The sequence below is a fragment of the Talpa europaea genome, assembly GCF_964194135.1.
Source record: "Talpa europaea genome assembly, chromosome: 9".
Taxonomy (NCBI): Eukaryota; Metazoa; Chordata; class Mammalia; order Eulipotyphla; family Talpidae; genus Talpa; species Talpa europaea.
In genome coordinates this window covers 13,940,951-13,960,007 of record NC_140076.1, presented here as the reverse complement: position 1 = coordinate 13,960,007, position 19,057 = coordinate 13,940,951, and the positions used below count along the sequence as shown (strand labels likewise).

General features: G+C 56.8%; 1 protein-coding gene across 1 annotated transcript in view; it reads left to right on the top strand.

Annotated features, from left to right (window-relative positions):
* RUNX3 (RUNX family transcription factor 3) overlaps positions 1-19,057 on the top strand; it is a gene marked incomplete at its 3' end in the record, with an annotated part of 53,212 nt that overhangs the window by 32,735 nt on the left and 1,420 nt on the right. Inside the window, exons 4-5 of the mRNA XM_084242598.1 lie at positions 6,558-6,662; positions 14,891-15,046. Of these exons, the coding sequence (XP_084098724.1) occupies positions 6,558-6,662; positions 14,891-15,046 (261 nt within the window). The remainder of the gene's footprint in view (positions 1-6,557; positions 6,663-14,890; positions 15,047-19,057) is intronic.

The window sequence follows — 19,057 nt, the reverse complement described above, 5'->3', positions numbered from 1 at the left end:
ATCACCAATAAACAAGACCCAAGCTTTTAGTTCCCTCTAAGCCGCCAGCCCCGCTCAGAAATGGGCATCTGGGCACCATTTTTTCCCTCTCCAACCATTCAATGTATACATACAAATGTCAAACATATTTTGACTTTTCAGCATTAATTAAAACCAGGGCATTATTTGCATGTAATAACTGTTTACTTGTTACTTTTTATGAAACCGAAATAGTTTACATTCTTTCAAACATTTCCTGTTCCTGTTGGCTCCCTTCCCCATGCACAGATTTCTTTCAAACGTTGCCCTTAACTGGTTGCAGGTTGATGGATGGAAAATGTTTGCTTTTATGAATTAAGCTTTCATTGCTGCTCCTAATTAGTCTCCAAGCCCTTTTGTCATCCCCAATCTCTCAAGCCTTTTGCAACTTAATCCCAGCCCTAGCTCAGAATGCAGGGTCACCGGCCACTGGTCGGTGGTGGCTGGGGTGGCAGCCCCTCAGAGGGGGGGCGGCGCCCGGAAAGTGCTTCCCCAGGTAGATGTGGGAACCCTGAAGACCCACTTGAGCTGCATCCCCTTGTGAAGCAGGTGAAGAGGGGGTCAGTCCTGGAAGCCCATCTGCGGCTCCCTCCTCCTGTTGAGTTACTGAGACCTTGTCATTCTGCTGTTGAAAATGATTTCTTTGTGGCATTCATGCCCGCAGACCTGTGGCCACCCCACCGGTGCCTGCAGGGAGGTAGATGGGTTCCAAGGGTCGCTTAGCAGCATGCTGTTGGAGAGGGCACCCCTGAGGCTGGATTTATGGCTCCTCCATGAGATGCAGGGGGCTGAGGGTGCAGGAGGCTGAGCCTAAAAGCCATTCCTTTACCGGTCCCCATTCCTTCACTGGTCTCAGTCGTCCTGGGAGGCAGGAGGAGGCCTGAGCGTGAGTTGTGCCAAGTTGTGTCCCTGTGGAACTCATCTAGGAGTTCACAGTCTTCAGCAGCCTGGGTCCTACAACCAGCCCTCCTGGATTTCAGTCTGGCTCTGTTGGGGGCTTGCTGGGGACACTGGGCACATTGCTCAGCTGCACTGTGCCTCAGTTCCCTCATCTCTAAAGTGGGGATCCTAATGGTTCCCGCTTCACAGGGTTTTGTTAAGATGAAGGAAATGGATACAAGCGTACCCTCTTGAGAGCTGATACTTGTTAGAGATTCTGTTACTTCAAATGTCCGGGACGGGGGGACCAGAGGATGTCTCTGAAGTCCCTTTGAGTGGTGACAGTCACTGATTCTCTGATTATGGTGTGGTTTGGGCGGGGGTGGGGGAAACCCAGGAGGTTTGAATTGTTGAGTGGGAGAAGTGGAGGCGGCCCAGCAGCGAGGAAAGAGGGCGCAGGGGTCCTGGGGCAGGCGGCTGCGTGTCTGCTGTGCCCATCCCAGGACTGGGAATTCCCATCGCGGAGAACACATCTGTGATTGACACGTACAGTTTGAGCCACTTTAGAAGTCGGACAGGTTGGGGTTTGGGACCCAGAGCCTTTCCCTGGCTCCCTGACTGCTGCCAAGACTAAGTCAGATGGAAACTTCTGCTACTTTCCTTGCTTTTTATTCCTTGATTCTGTCTTAATTTTGGGGAGAAAGTTTTCCGAGAAAGACACGCGGGCACCGCCACCATAAAGTTCTGGTAAGCCAGAAGGTGTGAACCAAGGAGAGGAAGGAAAGGAAAGCAAATCTTGGTGTGTCTCCCACATGGTCAGGGCTAAGGTGCCCCCACCCTCCTGCCAGACGCAGCACCCCCTTCCAATAACAGAAATTTTGTAACGTGCCATTTTCCATCCTACCGGTTTCATACAGTTTCAAGCTTGATATAATTCCAGCGCTATCATGGGGTGGGGGGAGGGGAAGCAGTGCACAGTGCAGCATCTGTCTGAATTCGGCCTCACTGGGGCGAGGGGACACTGGGGAGCTTGCACCTGTCTGCGGGAGTCCCACGGTGGCCAGTGTAGCTGCACAGGGGAGGGGTTTGTGCCTCATGCCTGAACTCGGCTTTGCTGTGAATGACATGATTTTCTGAAGTCTGCAGAGTTAGTGGCTAAGTTTTGAACGCATTAAAAAAAAAAAAAAAAAAAAACCTGTCTCCGCTCCCTCCTCTCCTAGAAAACGCAATAGCTGTTGAATGTTCCTTGTTTTCTGTAAAATTGAGTTAGAGTCTTGGCCCAGAGATTTTGCTGTCCTGTCCATGTCTGGAATTTGCTTCCCCCCTTCCCACCTGTCCCCCCTTGAGGACCCCACACCACAAATCACCATGATGCCCTCCAGCAGGGGCCTCTGGCCTAGGTGAACATGAAAAGATCATGGTTCCTACCTGCCATGTTCTGGGTTCAAAGAAAACTAGTATGTGGGGAGAGGTTTGGGGTAAGGGAGATGTATAGATGCAGGCTGGGGAGCAAAGTGGGGGGGGGGTTCCTGATGGGGGAGGAGATAGATGGCTTCTTGGCTAGTGTTAAGAACCCAGAGGCCTCCTCAGCCTGTGTAGCACCTAGGGGTGGGACTTAGCACTTAGGACCCAGGGCTGAGAGGGGCAGGGACTTGCCCAATGCCACACTGTTGAGCTGGGCTATGTGAGCTGATGGGTCCAGGGCCTTGGGTCCTGTGGGGCTGTCTGGGGCCACTGAGAGCGAACCTAATTTCCCAGATTAGGACTTCTCCTCCAACCAGAGCCAGCCCTCAGGTGCCTTGATTTGCAATTCCTGACTCCTGGCCCATTGCAGGTTTGCCCGGCTTCCTGCACAGAGCTATGGACTTCCTGCTCTAACTGGAGAAGAGAAAGCATAGATGGGGTTGTGCCCAGGGGGACAGCTTTTTTCCACCCCTGGGGTCACAGGTCCCTGCTTCCTGTGGTACCGGACTCCTGCCCCTCCCACGTCCCAGCCTTCCCTTCTCTCCCTCCCTCCCCATCTCTGGGAGGGGTGGCCTGCCAGACTGAAAACCAGGCAGAGACATTGAGGGAGGCTGCAGACTTCAGGGATGGCCTGTGATTTGCTGCATGGGGAGTTGGGGGTGTCTCTGTCCCCAGGAGCAGGGCCTCAGTATCCATGTGGAGAGGCAGGCTCTAGCACATTCTGACCTTTCTGGGTCCTACCTGGGCAACTCACTATCCCAACTCACCAGAAAAATGGTAGCAGTAATCTTACCTACTCTATGCCAGATGCTGTCCCTGGGACTGGAGGTACAACAGTGAACAAGACAAAAAATTAAAAAAAAAAAAAAAAGGCCCAGCGAGCTTATAATCTAGTAGAAAGAGACAAAATAAACAAGTAGATAATTAGGAGTCATTAGCATACAGGCAGGTAGAGTGGGAGTGGGGCAGGAGAGCCTCTGATGCTTCTGACTGAGCTTCTTAACCTTTTTTTCCCCAATGGATGCCTTTGACAATCTGCAAAAGCCCATATGCTTTTCTCAAGAGGATGTTTTTGAAGACTAAATAAACAAAGGATTGCAGTGAAACGAATGAGCTTAAAACATAGCAAAACGTTTTATTTTTACTGTGGTCTCTTAATGTGTTCAGTAATAAGATCGAGTGATGGGTCTGATGATGACCGTGATTTTGAAGTAGTGACGGGCATTAAGGATATTTAGAGAACTCTGCAAGGTCTGTAACGTGATACGTGACGTCTGTTGGTGACAAGGTCACAGGGACTGCTAAAATGCCTCTGTGGTTTCTTGCCCACGTTCACACTTGAAAGATATGCTAAATTTCATCTAGAGGTTAGGGGCAATGCGATTGTCACTTTTTTTCCTATCCCAGTTCATGGGCTGCTCAATTTGAAGAGGGACCCACAATGCAAAAATTAAAAACACCTACTTTAGATAAGTGGCCAGGGAGGGGCCCCCAAGAAGATGGCTTTTTAGCAGAGACCCAAAGGAAGTGACTTAAGAAACAATGGGTGCTTTGTAGTCCCACGGGGCATCAGGGCTTCCCTGCTGTGCCCTCCTTGCTGACACCTGGCCGCTCAACTCTGGGCGGTTACCTCCATTCCCCCTCAGCATGGTACCCAGCAGCACCAGGAGGCCAAGAACCAGGGTTAGAGGGGAGTGTCCAGGAGAGAAATGACATCAGGGCCAGGGAAGGGAGGAGGTTCTCGGAGGGGTGGGCGAGGAGCCGAGGCCACAGCCTGACATGTTCCTGGACCTTCTGCACTTTCTGTTTCCAGAAATTGTGGCCAGTGCCGCTGGTCTGAGAATGAGGGCCCAGATTTGCCATGACCCAGAACCCCAGGGGCAAATGTGGTTTGTATTTCCATCCCTGACTTTAAGGGCTGGCTCAGGAAGAATTTCGCCCCTTTTCCCAGTTTGAGTTAACACCCCAGTTGACTCACCCTCCAATCTCCTCCACCTCCTATCTCAGAAGCCCTTGGGGTCCTTGGTGTGGCCCTGGCAGCCTGGCTGGGTTTTCTCCTATTTTGGGTGTTAGAGTTTTCACTTATCACTGGATCAACAAGCAGCACCATGTAGAGAGTATATGAGCTATCAGTGCCCCCCCCCCCCGTTCCATTCCCCACCTGTGAAGTGGGGGTGTGGAAACTGCCTGCCTGCTGCAGAGTTGCTAGGAGGTCACCGGCAGCCTCCCTCGGTGACCACCCTCAGTAGCCCTGGGGACACAAGTGCTGGGGGGCCTCTCCTGCCCTCGGGGAGTTCAGGCCTCTAACTGGGGGGTTCAGAGGCAGAGGAGAAAAGGTAAAGTTTGACTTGGGGGGATCACACTTCCCCCCCAAACTCGTACAGCATGAAGGCTTCAGATTGTAATGGAGGTCAAGAGGCTCTTACTTAGGGAAGGTGCTGTGAAAATTGGGGTGCCCTTTAAGGAAAGCCCTTTAAGTCAGCCTACCAACAAGTCAACCCCCAGTTGGCTCCAAGAATGAAATGTGGAAAGCAGAGAGCACACCGCTTATGAAAGGCAACATTTCATCTGCCCTTTCTATGGGGAAACCCGTCTGAAACATGATAGGAACAATCACGAACGTGAGTTAGGTAGAACTGAAAATGCAAAACAGCTCAGTGTCAGAAAGCGAAATGTAAGGGCTGGTGAGCTGGGAAACTGATGGCCACAAACAGGCCGTGGAAAGTAGTAACAGAGAGTGACTTTTTTTTTCTTTTTTTTTTAAGATTTATTTATTTATGCATACAAGAACTGGGGCACAGGCCAGAGGTGCAAGGATTCACCAGAGACAGAGCAGGGAGCAGAACAGGCAGACTGACCGAAATACACTGCTGAGGGGAGCAGTGGGCGAGAAAGGAGAGGTCTGCTGCGCCATGTGGGTAGCTCCCTGGCTGGTGGGGGATCGAATTTGAACTCATGCTTAACACCCCCTTGCCCACCAGGGAGGCCCGAGAGTGACTTTTTTCGAGGCACAAAAGCATTCATAGGAAAGTATAAAAGAAACCAAAGCAATAATTCATGTTGCATAGTTGGATGCTATTAGGACAGCTAATAAATGGAGAAAAAATTCAATCTCACTAGTCCCTGGTGAAAAACCAGTGAAGTCAAAGTGTTTAGGAGATCTTCCATCCTGATAGAAGCCTCCTCATCCTGACGCAGCCTCACACCCATGACTCAAGACCAACGTCTCGGGCGCGGGCCCAGCCCTCTGATGCCGTGAAATCACTCACCACTTCTTGGAATCGATTCTAAGGAAATAAGCAGAAATGTAGGCAAAGATTATTAAAAAGAGAAGGTCATTTTCGTTTTATTTTAAATGGCAAAAAAAAATTATTATTTTAAAAGTTTTTTTCCCCTCGCAGGAATTTTGAATGGAGACTTTGGAGCCAAATGTCTATCTAAAAATAGAACCGAGTTCTGGAAATAACAGTTGTGTCTACAAATGAAACGTCTGCAGCTCCCCAATCTAGTCCTTCTCCAGCCCTCGCCTGGCTGCACACACCAATAAGAAATAAGCAGCCACAGCCATGCCTGAGAGAGAGAGAGGGGAGGGAGAAACAAAAGATGAGGGTTCCTTGAGTGGAGGCATTTTGCAGTCATTCAAAGCGAAGTTTAGAGGGAATTTCTAATGACATGGGACGTGCATATGAAATAATGTTCCATGCAGGAAGACACAGGGAGAGACTGTCTGTGTCTTGTGTCTCTGCGACATCCGAGAGCAGACACCCACGTGCTGGCCTGTTTATCTCTGGCTGGGGGACGACGGGCCTTTTCCTTTCTTTTCCTTTTTTTCTCTTCTTAAAAAGATAGTCTCTGTGTCCTCGGATTTTTCTACAAAGATCACCAGTCACTTTCAGAAATAAAAATACACTTGCCCGTCCACTGTTCCCCGCCCCAGATCGCAGGGGGTCTCTGCAGAGAGGAACAGCTAGACACAGGGAAGCAGCGGGACGTGAGCTAGGCGGCCGGGACACAGGGCAGGGAAGGCCAGCGAACTGGGGCCTGCAGCTTGATTCACCCAGAGCTCCTCTGTTTGCCCAGGTTCAAAGGAGAGAAACGAGCCCCTTCTGGAGTGTTGGGGTCATCAGGGTGGGGATATCAGGGTTTTGTGAAGAGCTCCAGGTGCCAACCTCCTGCCTTTATTCCCTATCCCCCAGGTAAGAGTTTCACACTGACTATCACCGTGTTCACCAACCCCACCCAAGTGGCCACCTACCACCGAGCCATCAAGGTGACCGTGGATGGACCCCGGGAGCCCAGACGTAAGTGCCAGCACCACCCGCCGAGGCCCCTGGGTTGGGAGGAGGGTCCAGTGGGGGATGGACAGCAGCCAGGGCCTGCTGCATCCCAAGAGCACCAATCCCATGGGATTTTTCAGACATCCACTCTACACCCCCATACTGTGCATTGGCCAGCAAAGGCCTCAGCCCTCTGGACTTAGCCTGAGCCAGCGGGAGGCTAGTAAGGAGGCTGGGACTCATCCCCTCCCGGCGGGTGGCCCCTTGGGATCTGCATCTGCTAAGGAAGAGGATAGAAAGGTTTCAGACTGGGTGTTAGTGGAGTATGTACGTGTGTTTGGGGACAGAGGCTGGCCCAGCTTGGCTCCTCTCTGCTCCAGCCTCTCCTGCCAATGGGAGCCAGCGAAGCGGGAGCTGGTCTGACTGGGAGGCCAGGTACCCCGCCTTGAAACTCTCTCTGACTCTCAGTACATGACTTGCTCAAGTCACACCGGCCCAGGCCCTCTAATGCGGGGACCCCCCCACTCTTCAGATCGGGAATGCAAATTTGATTCTGCCAGTATTTCTTGAGTGCCTACTATGTGCAGGGAGCCTTCACGCCTGCATTTTAGCATGAAAAGGAATGTCTGTATTTAATTGCTTGTGCCTGCTGGAAGACTGAGCTTGCAGGTTAAGATTTGGGAAACTGGAGGGACAGCTGCCACAGAATTCTGTGTCCACTGAATGAGTGAGTGAGTGAGTGAGTGAGTGAGTGAGTGAGTGAGTGAGTGAGTGAGTGAACAAAGAACCCCTGGCTGTCTCTGGACTGGCCACTCTTGTCTGCACTGGCCCCTTTCGTGGCAGGCTTGGGCTGCATGTATTGAGAGCTGCCCTGTCCTCTTTCTTTGCAACCGTGACCCTTTGAAGTCTAGAAAATGTTTTCACATTATTGTCTTACGAGACACAGAGTGACCTCAGTTCTGGTGAGAAGAAATCCTGGTTTAGGGGCAGCCTGGACAGAGCCTCTAAAGTTTGGCCAGGCTCTGGGAGCCTGGCCTCTCCTGAGCTCCTCACCCCACTGGGCATGCAGCTCCCAGCCGGGACCTACTTTGGCCACATTCCTGCAAGGGTCGTCCGTGAGCTAGGCTTTGGGGCCCTGGGCTAGCTTTTGGCCTCAGCGTTGTCATCTGTCAGCCCAGTCAGTGGTGATGGTTGGGAAGCCCTAGTAAGCCACAGGCCACTGTGGTGTGGAGAGCAGATGCTGAGCGAGCTTGCCTGGCCGGGGGACCTTGGGCAAGTCACCGATGTGTCTGGCCCCAGCTCCTCCCTCTAGGAAGGGGGGAAATACCACCCTCCTTGTAGACACGAGGATCAGTGACTTGTGTGGTTGGAGCCATGGTGTTCTGTCATCTTGGCACCCGGAACTCTCTTGCCTCCCACCACCGCCACCATTAGATGGTGGAGGGTGAACGCTTTTGGTCAGCAGCAGGGTGCCTGCTGAGAGCCCCAGCCGTGGTCACAGAGGTATAAGGTCCCATTGAAGGAGGTGATCGTCTCCAGGCACAGCATGGAATGGACAGGAGCCACAGCTGGGCTCAGCATGACGGTGCGGCCCTTAGGGCCATGCCAAGGAGCAGAGGCAGCAGTGCCTGTGAGCACGGGCCTCAGAGCCCAGTGGGAAGATCCCAAGGGCGGCGCCTGGATCCCTTAGAGCCCTTAGAGCCCTCCATGTTCAGCCCTGCCCGACCCAGAGCCAGCTGCCCACTCTGCCCCACGGCAGCCCCTGGAAGAGGCAGGAGGCTCAGCCCTGCCCTCGGAAGCCCCTGGTCCCAGGAGTCCTTCCTGCCCTTCTTGGAGTCCTCCAGACCTGAGATCGCTCTTTCTCAGGGTAAGCTGTTGGGAGAAGGGATGACACAGGATTAGGCAGCTGGGGTTGAGAGGAGGCAGCGAGAGAAGGGAAAGAAGCTGGACCAGGAGGTAAATCGCAGGGAGAGCCAGGCTTGCTGTGTGGATGAGGCAGGCGGCATCCCCCTCTGGGCCTTGGCATAGGTGAAGTCAGTGGTTTTAGGGCAACTGTTCTAGCAAAATCTTAGCAGAAGCTCATCTGTACAAGAGAGCAGAGGTGGAGGGACATCTCTCGGGCTGCCACCGAGGCCTGCTTGCTCCTGCCCACCTAGTGTTTGGTGCAGGTCTCCCAGCACCCTGGCCTTCAGCCATGACCTTGACAAATCCTCCCCTATCTGGGCCTCGGGCTCCCTACCTGAGACTTTCCACAAGCTGAGCCTCAGCTGCCCCAGGAATGGGGCAGGGAGGGGGCAGCGGGGTACGGGCCAGGAAGGCCAGGAAGGCCAGGAAGCCAAGCCGCCTGCCCACGGATGAGGTTGTAGGCTCCAGGCTGGGGCTCAGGGGGCCTTCCCACCTCATGGGCTCATGTGTAAAGTGGGGATGGTGTGGTATTGTTAGCATCTGCGCCTGGGGGTGTCATGCGGATTAGGAGTTTGCACATGCCCATGGGTCAGCAGAGTGTTCCCTTCCCAGCTTTCCTCCTGCTGTCCGGCCCACCACCTCGTGGAGGGCTGAGCTTCCTGTGGGCTGGGGTGGGAGTGCGGGCCAGGGAGTGGGGGCTTCGGCTCCCCAAGGCCCGCCTGTGGGTTCTGTGGCCGGGTCGTTCCCCTCCAGTGCTTTTCAGAGTGTGCCCGAGCTGCAGCCAGGTGGCCGGCTGGGTTTGGAGGCTGGCTTGGTGGCTTCCTGCCTGTGTGGCCTCGGTTTTGAGGTTCTAGGGCTGGTGTCCCTCACAGTCACTGGGGGCTGGTTGAAAAGCAGGTGGCTGGTGCAATCCAGGGCATGGGCAGAGGCGATGCAAGGCCTGGCCACTCTAGCAGGGACCAAGATCAGGGATCCACTAACTCCCTCTCCCAGTTTTAACACTTGCTGGTACCTGAAAGGGCAGGACCCAGGTTCGTAACCCCGCCTGAGGCAGAGTGGGTGACCTGTGGGCCCTTTCTTCCTAAATGTACATGGAATTTCAACAAATAACTGTCCTGGGCCTCTCCCATGTGCCAGGCAGGTCCTGTTCTAGAGGCTGGACACCCCATAGTGAAATCTGCAGGTGGGCTGTGGCCCCCTGGGTCTCTTCTGCTGTGGCTCTCACCACCCCACAGATCGGTGCCCACCGCCCCCCTGCTCCCTCTCCCTCACCCTCCTCCCTCACCCCACTCTGCTCTTTAAATATGCCAACCACATTCCTGCCTCAGGGCCTTTGCATTTTGCACCCCTTTTGCCCCCACCTAGGACACTCCTTCCGCAGCACCCCCAGATTTGTGGCTTGCCCCTTCCCACCCTGAAGTCTTTCCTCAGACTTCTCCGTGCTCCCGTTCCCGAGCACCCAGCAGATCACACATAAAACCCGCCCCCCAATCCTTCCTGGTTTTCATTTTACCCTGAGCCTTATCACCTTCTAAGATGTGGTTTATGCCATTCAGTACCTCATGCCCCACTATTGTAGACGTGCCGTGGGGCAGATTCTTGCCTCTGCTTTGTGGGCCCTGGTATGGACCCCAGGACACAGACAGAGCCTTAGTGGGTGCTGGGTCTTTGAAGGTTTCTTCCTTAGCTCCAGGTCAGGCGAGGTCGAGGGGCGGTGGGGCTGAGCGGAGGCTCCTGCTCCTGTGCCCAGCTCCCAGGTCCCCCACGATCCCCAGGGAAGTCTTCCCAGCAGGAGGGAAGGGGTTAACCTCAGACCTCCTGGTTCCCCTAATCAACCCCAGGCCACTGGAAACCCCAATTGCAGCCCTGGGAGGGAGCTGTTTGCCTCCCTGTCCGCTGGCCCCCCGCCAGCCTGTTTCCCTGCCCAGCCACCGACCAGCTTTCATCTGCTCACAGGGGGCCGATTCACGGCAGACCACCCCGGGCCCTGCACCCGCCTGTGATTCCGCGCGGTTGTTAAGAGTCGGGTGTAAATCTCCTGACAGGCCGCAGAGCAGGCCTTGGGCCCGGGTGCCCCACCCCACGGCTGGGCAGACAGTGGCTGCTGTGTCTGGGCTGTGGCCGCACCAAGGCCGGGCCGGGCAGCCGAGGCGGGCCAGTGGCTTCAGATGGGTGAAGAAGCCCATATTTGGGGCCCACATTGTTCTCTGGATGCTGTCCCTGCGGCCCCGCCCAGCTCTGCTGCTCCCCACTCTCTGGTCCTATTGGCTTCCTGCCCCCTCCCGGCCAGCTGAGGCAGGACTCTGAGCTGGGCTCTGCCAGCTGGGCCTCATGCCCAGGCGACCCCCTCCTCTCCTGGAGGGCTTAGCAGCCAAGCTGCCGGTCATGCTGACAGTACCAGGCCTCATGCCTCCGCTTTCCATCTGTAAAATGGGGTGATGGTAGCAGCCCTTCAGAGAATATATCGGTGGCCCAGCTGGCACAGAGCCTGGGGGCACAGCCTCGACGCCTGCTGAAGCAGTTGCCTCTCTCATCTCAGGGACTCGTGTTGGCTGGGGTGGAGGCAGAGGGATGGCCTGAGGACCCTCTGGTTCCCCCAGCAGTACTCGGTACCTGGCAGGTGCGGAGACCCCCTCCTGGCATGTTGTGCTGAGGGATGTCCTGGGGATAGTGGTAAGGGACCCCCAGCCTGTGATCTAGCTCTGTCCTCTGTTCCCACGTGTGTGAGCCTGGCCGGGCCCCGGCGCTCTTCCCCACGTGACCGCCAGACCTATGTGCTAGGGCAGCCCGCTGCACAGAGGTGTTGAGGAGCAGTGGGCAGCCCAGAACGTCTCCCTCAAGGGCCCTGTTTCGTCCTCACGGCCTGTCCTCACCCTGGGAGTCCCGGGCTGTGCTCTTCATTTTACAGATGAGACCGCTGAGGCCCAGAGGAAGAAGGTGGCTTGCCCAGAGCACCAGCGGGTGTGCACTGTCTGGGCAGGCCTGGGCCCCTGGGCCCTGCTGGGGCGGGCTGGGCAGACACAAAGGAAGGTAAAGGAGGGTCAGGGCAGTAGTCAAGGTGACACAGAGGGGCTGTGTGTGATGTGAATCCCGCTGTTGGAGGCTGTCGGGCAGCCCAGGCAGGTCCTGTTCTAGAGGCTGGCCAAGGCCAAGCGTGTGGCTAGACAGCACATTCTCTGCTCCACTTTGGAGCACTTGTGACCTGCCCTTCAGCTCATCCTCACCCTCGGGGATCAGCTATAATTCAAACGTGGAAACTGCGGCCGGGAGAAGGAGATGGACTTGGAGGGTCACAGCAGGGTGTGATTAGGGAGCTGGATTCAGCCTCAGAGCAGGGCAGAGCCCCTGATGGGGTCCACTGAGAACGCTCAGCCACCTCTCCTCCAGCCTGTCCTCTGGACATGCAGAGGGCAGCTCTGCCCTGGGCCTGGGCTGGGCCCTAGCACCCATCGTCTGGAACCCCCAATTTTCAAAACCCAGGCTCCTCTCCTAAAGGATGGGCTGCAGGAAGAGAAAGTGACCAGGTGCCTTCTGTGAGGCCCTGAGTGTGTCACTGACTGTCACTGAGCCTTGGTTTTCTCATCTGTGCAATAGGAACAGTGCAGGCCTCCCTCGGGGTGATACCTCCCACTGTTCTCAGGACCCTCTTAGCCTGCAGAGGTGATGTGTGGGGAGGGCGGGGAGTGACAACAACGATGAGGTCTTCTTGGAGGCGAGGCTAAGGGCTGAGGCCAAAAGGACAAGAAAACACTCTTGGCGGGGGCTGTGCCTACACTGAGGCTCTGAAGCGTGGGAGGCAGAGAATATTCAAGAAATACTGGGAGCAGCAGCGACTGGAGGTGACAGGTGGGCCATGGAGCAAGAATCCTGTCCTCTCCTTCGGGGTCCCCAGTTGGACCAGTGACTGGTCCTTACCCCCACGTCAGGGACTCCCAGAGCTAGAACGGCCTCTGTGAGCAGGCTGTACACAGGGGAAACTGAGGCATGGAGCATGAAAGAGCTGGGCCTCAGGTGACCAAGTGAGCTAGCCCAGAGCTCCTACCCAGCTCCGGCTGTGGGCGGCCGAAAGAAAGAGGTCTTTTCCACAGGCCATCTCCTTTCCTCGGGCACAGGAAGTTCCGTCCTGCCCGCAGTGCAAAGGCCCTGGCCCCGTGGCTCCGAGACTCTCTGGCGCCCTGGCCACGTGGAGGTGCCGAGCTTCCAGTCGCCCCTCCCTGGCACTGGCTCCAGCTTCCTTGGTAACAAAGGAGCAGCTCCCAGCGCTGTTAGAGCCCCCCTCCTCCAGGACAGCAGCCCCGTGAACAGGGCACAGTGTGGTGGACCTGTGAGCGGTTCAGACCCTGGGCCTCACACCAGCTGCTTAGCATAGTCTCACCTTGAAGCCTCCGTGGCCCCATCTGTACAGTCAGAGCAGAAAAAGACAGTGTCACGAGGAAGAGGGCTGGACTGGAGTCGGGGTCTGCCCTGCACTCGCCCCACTGTGGCCCAGACACAGCGTATGTAGCAGCCTGGTCCTGAACCTGGGGGACACAGTCCCTCCTCCCTGCCGCCTTGCTGAGAGGCTGTGGCTCCAGGACTCCCTGCCCCATCCCTCGGATGGGTCACCCACACGGTGCAGAACTTGTTCAGCTAGCATGTAGCCTGTGAGCCGGTGCCTTGGCTGGGACGCTGCAGCTGGGGGGGTGGGGGTTGGTGGAGGAGGCCCCCGGGGCTGCAAGCAGCAGGGCCCTCCTTGAACCCAGGCTGACTGTGAACCCGCCCTCCTTCCGCTGTGCCTCGGGAGTAACTGTGAACACTTTGTAAACGGTGTGACTCAGAAATGAGACTTCACTCGCCAGTGATGATAGCGACAGGCCTGAGGTTAGCGCTGGCTTTTGTGTGACCCCGTCAGCTCTCTCCAAGCTTGTGGTTGACTGCGACACCCAGATCCTTTGCACCCAGGCTGCTCCCAAGTCAGCCTACACGTCCATCCGGCTGCCTGCCTGCCTGATGAGACTGTCCTGACCTCACCGGCCCCTGCCCGTTCCACCTCAGTAGCTGGGGTAGCAGCCCCTCATCCAAGGCTTGTCCAGGCTGGTGTCTGAGCCCTGGGGGGCACCCCTGGAGGTGCCTCCCGAGGGGCATCTGTTCTCCAGTCCTTGGTGGCTGGATAATGAAATCTCGGCCTTGGCTGGCAGGACACATCCCTCAGAGCAGTTGTTTGTTTGTTTTCAGTGTTTGAATTAATTGCCAATACATAAGATTTGGGCAGACGTGATGTGTAAATTGGAAGCTCCTGGTAAATTGGAAGCTCTGGCAACACTGGTCACCCCCATCATGGCACCAGTCAGCTGGACGGATAGCAGCTGGCCCTTCTGTGAGGCACCCCCTCTCCTTCCTGCCCCCACCCCACTTGCCTCGGTTACAGATTTGTCCAGTCCCCGAAGGCATCTGAGTTTGCAGCCTCAGCGCCAGCCAAACTCCCCAACTCCTTTCCCCTTTGTTGCCAAGGTCCTGAGAGGCTGCAGCCTGGGACCCGAGCCTGTGGCCTCTTTGGAGGACAATGTGGGGTTCCCTGGTTCCCGATGGCCTTCTGAGCCTGCTGTGGCTCCTACATGGACTCCCCATCCCCAGATACCCACTGAGGCTCTGAGACATGTGTGTAGGGAGCCTGGGGGGCCTATGGATACCAGAATCCATTGCTCTCCCGTTTTGAAAAGGCCTCTGACTGTCCTCATGCCCACCAGTACTCAGCGATCATCTCACACCTTCCAGGCTCCCAGGAGGCATTTCCCAGGCCTGGGGAATGACCTGAAGACTCTATGGTACCTTCCACCTATTTCTTCTTCTTTTCCTGTCAATCTAGACAATTCCATGTCACTGCAGACTCAGGCAAGACCTCCTCTCTCTGAGCCCCTTCCCCACACTTCTTTTCCAAGGGGTCCCAGGTCCAGGAAATCCTCTCCCCTCCCTGGCCGTGTGACCTTGGACAGCCTCCTCACCTCTCTGGGCTGCAGTTCTCGTGGCTGTAGAAAGAGAGCCTGGCCATGCTGCCTGCCAGCCCCTCCTTCATGCCTCGTGCAGGACAAAATAGGCCAGCCTAGGTGTCAGGCTGAGCTCTGGAACCCAGGAATGCTGGGCCCTTCGACTGAACCTCTATTCCTAGCATCTGTCCTGCAGAAATCCCAGACGCACGGGGGTGAACAGGGATAGCCGGGGCCTTGCCTGGCAGGGAGTAGTTGAGGGACTTTGGAAACACCTGGCATGCTGGCGTGAACTGCAGCCCCATGAAGGTGGCAAGTAGGAACAGGGACATGCCTCCACCCCACCCCAGAACCAGCTGCTGATAGGCTCCCCTTGCTCTGCAGGGCACCGGCAGAAGCTGGAGGACCAGAAGGCATTTCCTGACCGCTTCGGGGAGCTGGAACGGCTGCGCATGCGGGTGACACCCAGCACACCCAGCCCCCGAGGCTCGCTCAGCACCACAAGCCACTTCAGCAGCCAGGCCCAGACCCCCATCCAAGGTAGGGCACAGCGGGGGCGCCAGGGGGGAGGCGGACGGGTCCTGGGCGTTGTCCATCTGCCTGTTTATAAAGGAGGCCGCTGGTGCTCACCAAACCCTGCAGATGCTTCCTGAGGCCCTACTGTGTGCCCAGTCCTGGACCGAGCCCTTCATTCATTCACTCAGCAATCATTGACACCTACCTCGAGCCATTGCTGTGCTGGGCCCAGGGTCTGCATGAAGAACAGACACAGTCCCCGCCCTGAGCTCCCTGTCTCCAGGGCACATGGGCATTAACCTGGTAAAGCATCATCAACCCTGGGCATGACTGGCTCAGGGAGCCTGTGGGCAAGAGAAATGACCTACTGAGGACACTGCCCCACCAGCCCCAGCTTTCTCATCTGAAAGTGGGGGAGCTGGTGGATGCCTCTGTCCAGGGCTGGGGTGACATTCACATGCTATTGCTGCCCTCAAACCAACTTCGTAAACTGAAATAGATGTTGCGGCCCTGGAGGAGAGACCCGCAGCGTCACCTGGGAAAGGTCCCCCACCTGCCCCAGACGCCTTTCAACAGGCCTCTGAGGAGGACGGTCTCGGGCTGGGGCCCATGCTTGTCCCCATCGCAAGATGGAAAGAGCAGGCACAATTGAGGTGCCTTCCCGGTACACAGAGACCTGGCATAGGGCAGGTGCTCCGTAGGTGGCTGGATGGTGAATATGTTTTCCAGGCTCTCTCCCCTGATGGGTGGGGTGCAGGAGTGCCTGCTGGGGGTCCCTCAGCAGGGGGCAGAGAGCGCGTGTCAGCAGAACTGGGCAGAGGCAGGAAGGCTGGCTGCTGCCTTGCCGGTGGTCCTCCGGGGCCTGGTTAGAGCCCATTTGCAGAGAGTATACTGAGCCCACCAGTGACCAGGTCCCAGTCTCCAGAGCACCTGCCCCCAGCATCAACCTGTACTTTTGAGGGCAACGAGGTGCAAACCAATTCTCGCCTGCTCCCCTCCCTTCTCCATGCCCCAGCTCCCTGGGCCTACTGGGTCTCTGCCCTGGCCACGCATGCTTGGTGCAGCCCCTGGGCATGGAGAGAAGTCCCTCCCTTTCTAGCCTGGGCTCAGGGAGCTGGACTTTGGTCCTGCTGAGACCCCTGGGGTGGAGAGGCCCAGGCTCAGCCTCTCAGAGCCCAAGGGCTAGCGAATTTGGGTCCCCCGGCAGCTCTTGAGCCTGGGGTGGTCTGACCTTAAGGTGCTTCGGGAGTGTCTGCCCTCTGGGCTCATGCCTGCCTGCCCCAAAGCTGCCCAGCCCCATGGGTGGCATTTGTCAAGGTACAGTAGCCTCTCACTCCAGACCCGGCCCTTCATGGGAACCAGTGGGATATGAGGGCCCAGCCATGGAACCCCAGGACCCAGCTGACAGCGAGAATAGTGGCTGCCTGTCCAGCAGCTCCTTTGGAAGGAAAGCCCCCCTGTGGCTTGGGGACCCGTGCACAGAGGAGCCTGAGGCAGGTCTCCCAGCCCTCAGCCAGCTCCACAGGGCCCGGCTATCTCAGTAGCAGCCAGATCCCTGCTTCCACTCTGGACTGGGAGGAGAAGAGAGGACCTGTGGGGCATGGCTGATTCAGTCCTGCCCCTTCTGCCACATCCTGAGTGGGCACCCCCAGCACCCCTAACATCCACTGCACCAGGCCTCAGTAGCCTGTGTCGCCCTCTGCTCCAGCCAGGCCTTCCTCTCCCCTGGCCTGTCCCCTTTGGAGCAAGAAGAAGGGCTCTTGACAACCAGGGCCAGGGAAGGAGCATGAACTTTGCAGCCAGATGGACCTGGCTAGGAGTTGTGGCTGCCAGGCACTGGCTGTGTGGCCCTGGACAAGTTACTTCACCTCCCTGAGCCTCAGTTTTCTCATCTGTAAAGTGGGAAGAAGGGAATACCTGCTCCAGAGTGGTGTTGGCAGAACCAGGTTTAGGGATCTTCTCACTGGTGGGAGAAGCCTCTGCCCTCAGACTCCATCCTGGACATCCCCCTTAAGACACCCCACCACCTCTTGGTGCCTGTTAATAGCTATGACCCCCAGCTTTGGTCACTGGCAAGCAGTACGGAGGCCCCAAAGCCTCCATGCCCGGGCCCCGGCCCCCAGGCTGTGGCCGCCCACAATGGGGGCTTCTCACCGCTCAAAGGGCTCATTCAGCCACGCAGCAGCTGGGGCAATTTGGAGAAGAAAATAAACATTTCCTTCCAGTGTTGGGATTGGCTGCTCGACAGCAATCCGGCGGGCTCGGGTTTCCCAGGGCTACTGGGCTGGGGGTGCAGGGGACAGGAGGGCAGTCACTTCCCCGCCACCCTGGAGGAGGAGTGGGGGACCCGAGCAGGAGGCCCCAGGGGTCAACGGCAGGCCTGGGCAGGTCAGCGCAGAGCCCGCATTCCAGGTGAGCCTGCCTACCCACCTAAGCCCACCAGCTGTGGTGCTGTGCCTCCTGCCCTCCAATCCTGGGGCCCTGTCTGGGTTTCCTTTGTTTTGTGAATGGCGTTCCTGTCAGGTAGGCAGCACTCACTTTCAGGGCCCAGAGAGGAGGTGTCTACCTCATGCCCACTGTACTTGGGGTGCCAGGTACTGCCGACAAGGCCTTCTCCCCGGGGGCTCTGAGATGCAGGCCAAGCCCCTCTGACCTTATAGGGAGGGACCAATGTGTTCCAGAAGGCCCCAGGCACCGGACCCTCACCCACATCTCCCCACCTTGAGCCCCAAAGCATCATTCTATTCTGACTCAGAGCCTGATGCTAAGAAAACACCCCCAGCTGCGTCAGGAAGACCTGGAAGCCCACACAAGTGATGTCTGACCTGAGGCCACATGCCACCTCCAGCAGATCTGGGGAAATCAGAGGCCTGAGGGCACCCACCGCTCTCCATCCTCAGCAAGTCCTCAGCTACTGCAGACAGTGCCCATCTGGGACACTGGGGCCAGAGGCGGATCTCCTGAGGTCTCTCCCAGCCCTGTGTGTCCTGGGGTTCGAGCCAGACTAACTTTACCTCAGGACCGCTGCTGGGGCTGCCCACCCCCCCCCCAGCACTGCCCAGGGTCACCCCTTTGGGAGGGTATAAGGAGGGCCCTGAACAGGCCTTGCTCCAGCTCCCCAGGTGTCACGGCCACCACAGCAGCGCAGGCCCCACCAGCCTCTGTGCTCCCTCGAAGTGCTGTCCCATGTATCAGCTAATGAAACCCCAGGAGCTGTTATTGTCTCCATTGTTCTTATGGGAAGGCAGATGCACAGAGAGGGTTACATGACTAGCCCAGGGACACACAGGTAGTAAGTGGCGGGACCAGGATAAGTATCCAGTTGCAGAGACCACACAGTTAGCCTCCATTCTGGGAGCCCTCAAAGTGGGACAGCTGCCCATCAGGCATGTGTGGGGCTCAGGACCAGAGGGCCTGGGGCTTTGTGCCAGGTCAGTGTGCTGTGTGACCCTTAGATAGGTGCTGCACCTTTGCTGGGCCTCAACTTTCCTCCTAAAGGGGGTTAGACTAGGTCCTGAAGACTCAGAATGCTAAGGTTTCGGGGGTGTCTGATCCCGGGGCTGAGGCAGAGGTTGGGAAGCTCTTGCCTTGGAGCCTAGTGAGAAGTCATGCTCCAGGGGGGCCGGGGCCCGGCCTGCGCTGGACACTGGGTCTCTCCGTGACAAGGTGACAGGCAGGGTCTGGACCACTAAGCCCCAGTAGCTACTGTCTTGCTCTGCTCCTGAGGCAGGCGGGAGTGCTTCTCATCATTGGCCACCGGTCAGCTCCAGCCTATGGGGAGCGCAGGAGATACAGGCCAGGCATGGGGAATCAGACAGAGCTGCCCCCACAACACAAACACAAGTTCCTATAACCCAGCTGAGCTCTACCTGGCCAGGAGAGGGCCCCCGAGAGACCTCGTGATTAGTTCCAGTCCTTTCTATACAGCATCATGAGCTTTCTCTCTCTGCCTCAGTTTCCTTATCTGAAAAAGCAAGGTCCAATCCCCAATCTCACTGAGTCACTGGAGACCCTCTTCACACCCCCGGTCTTGTA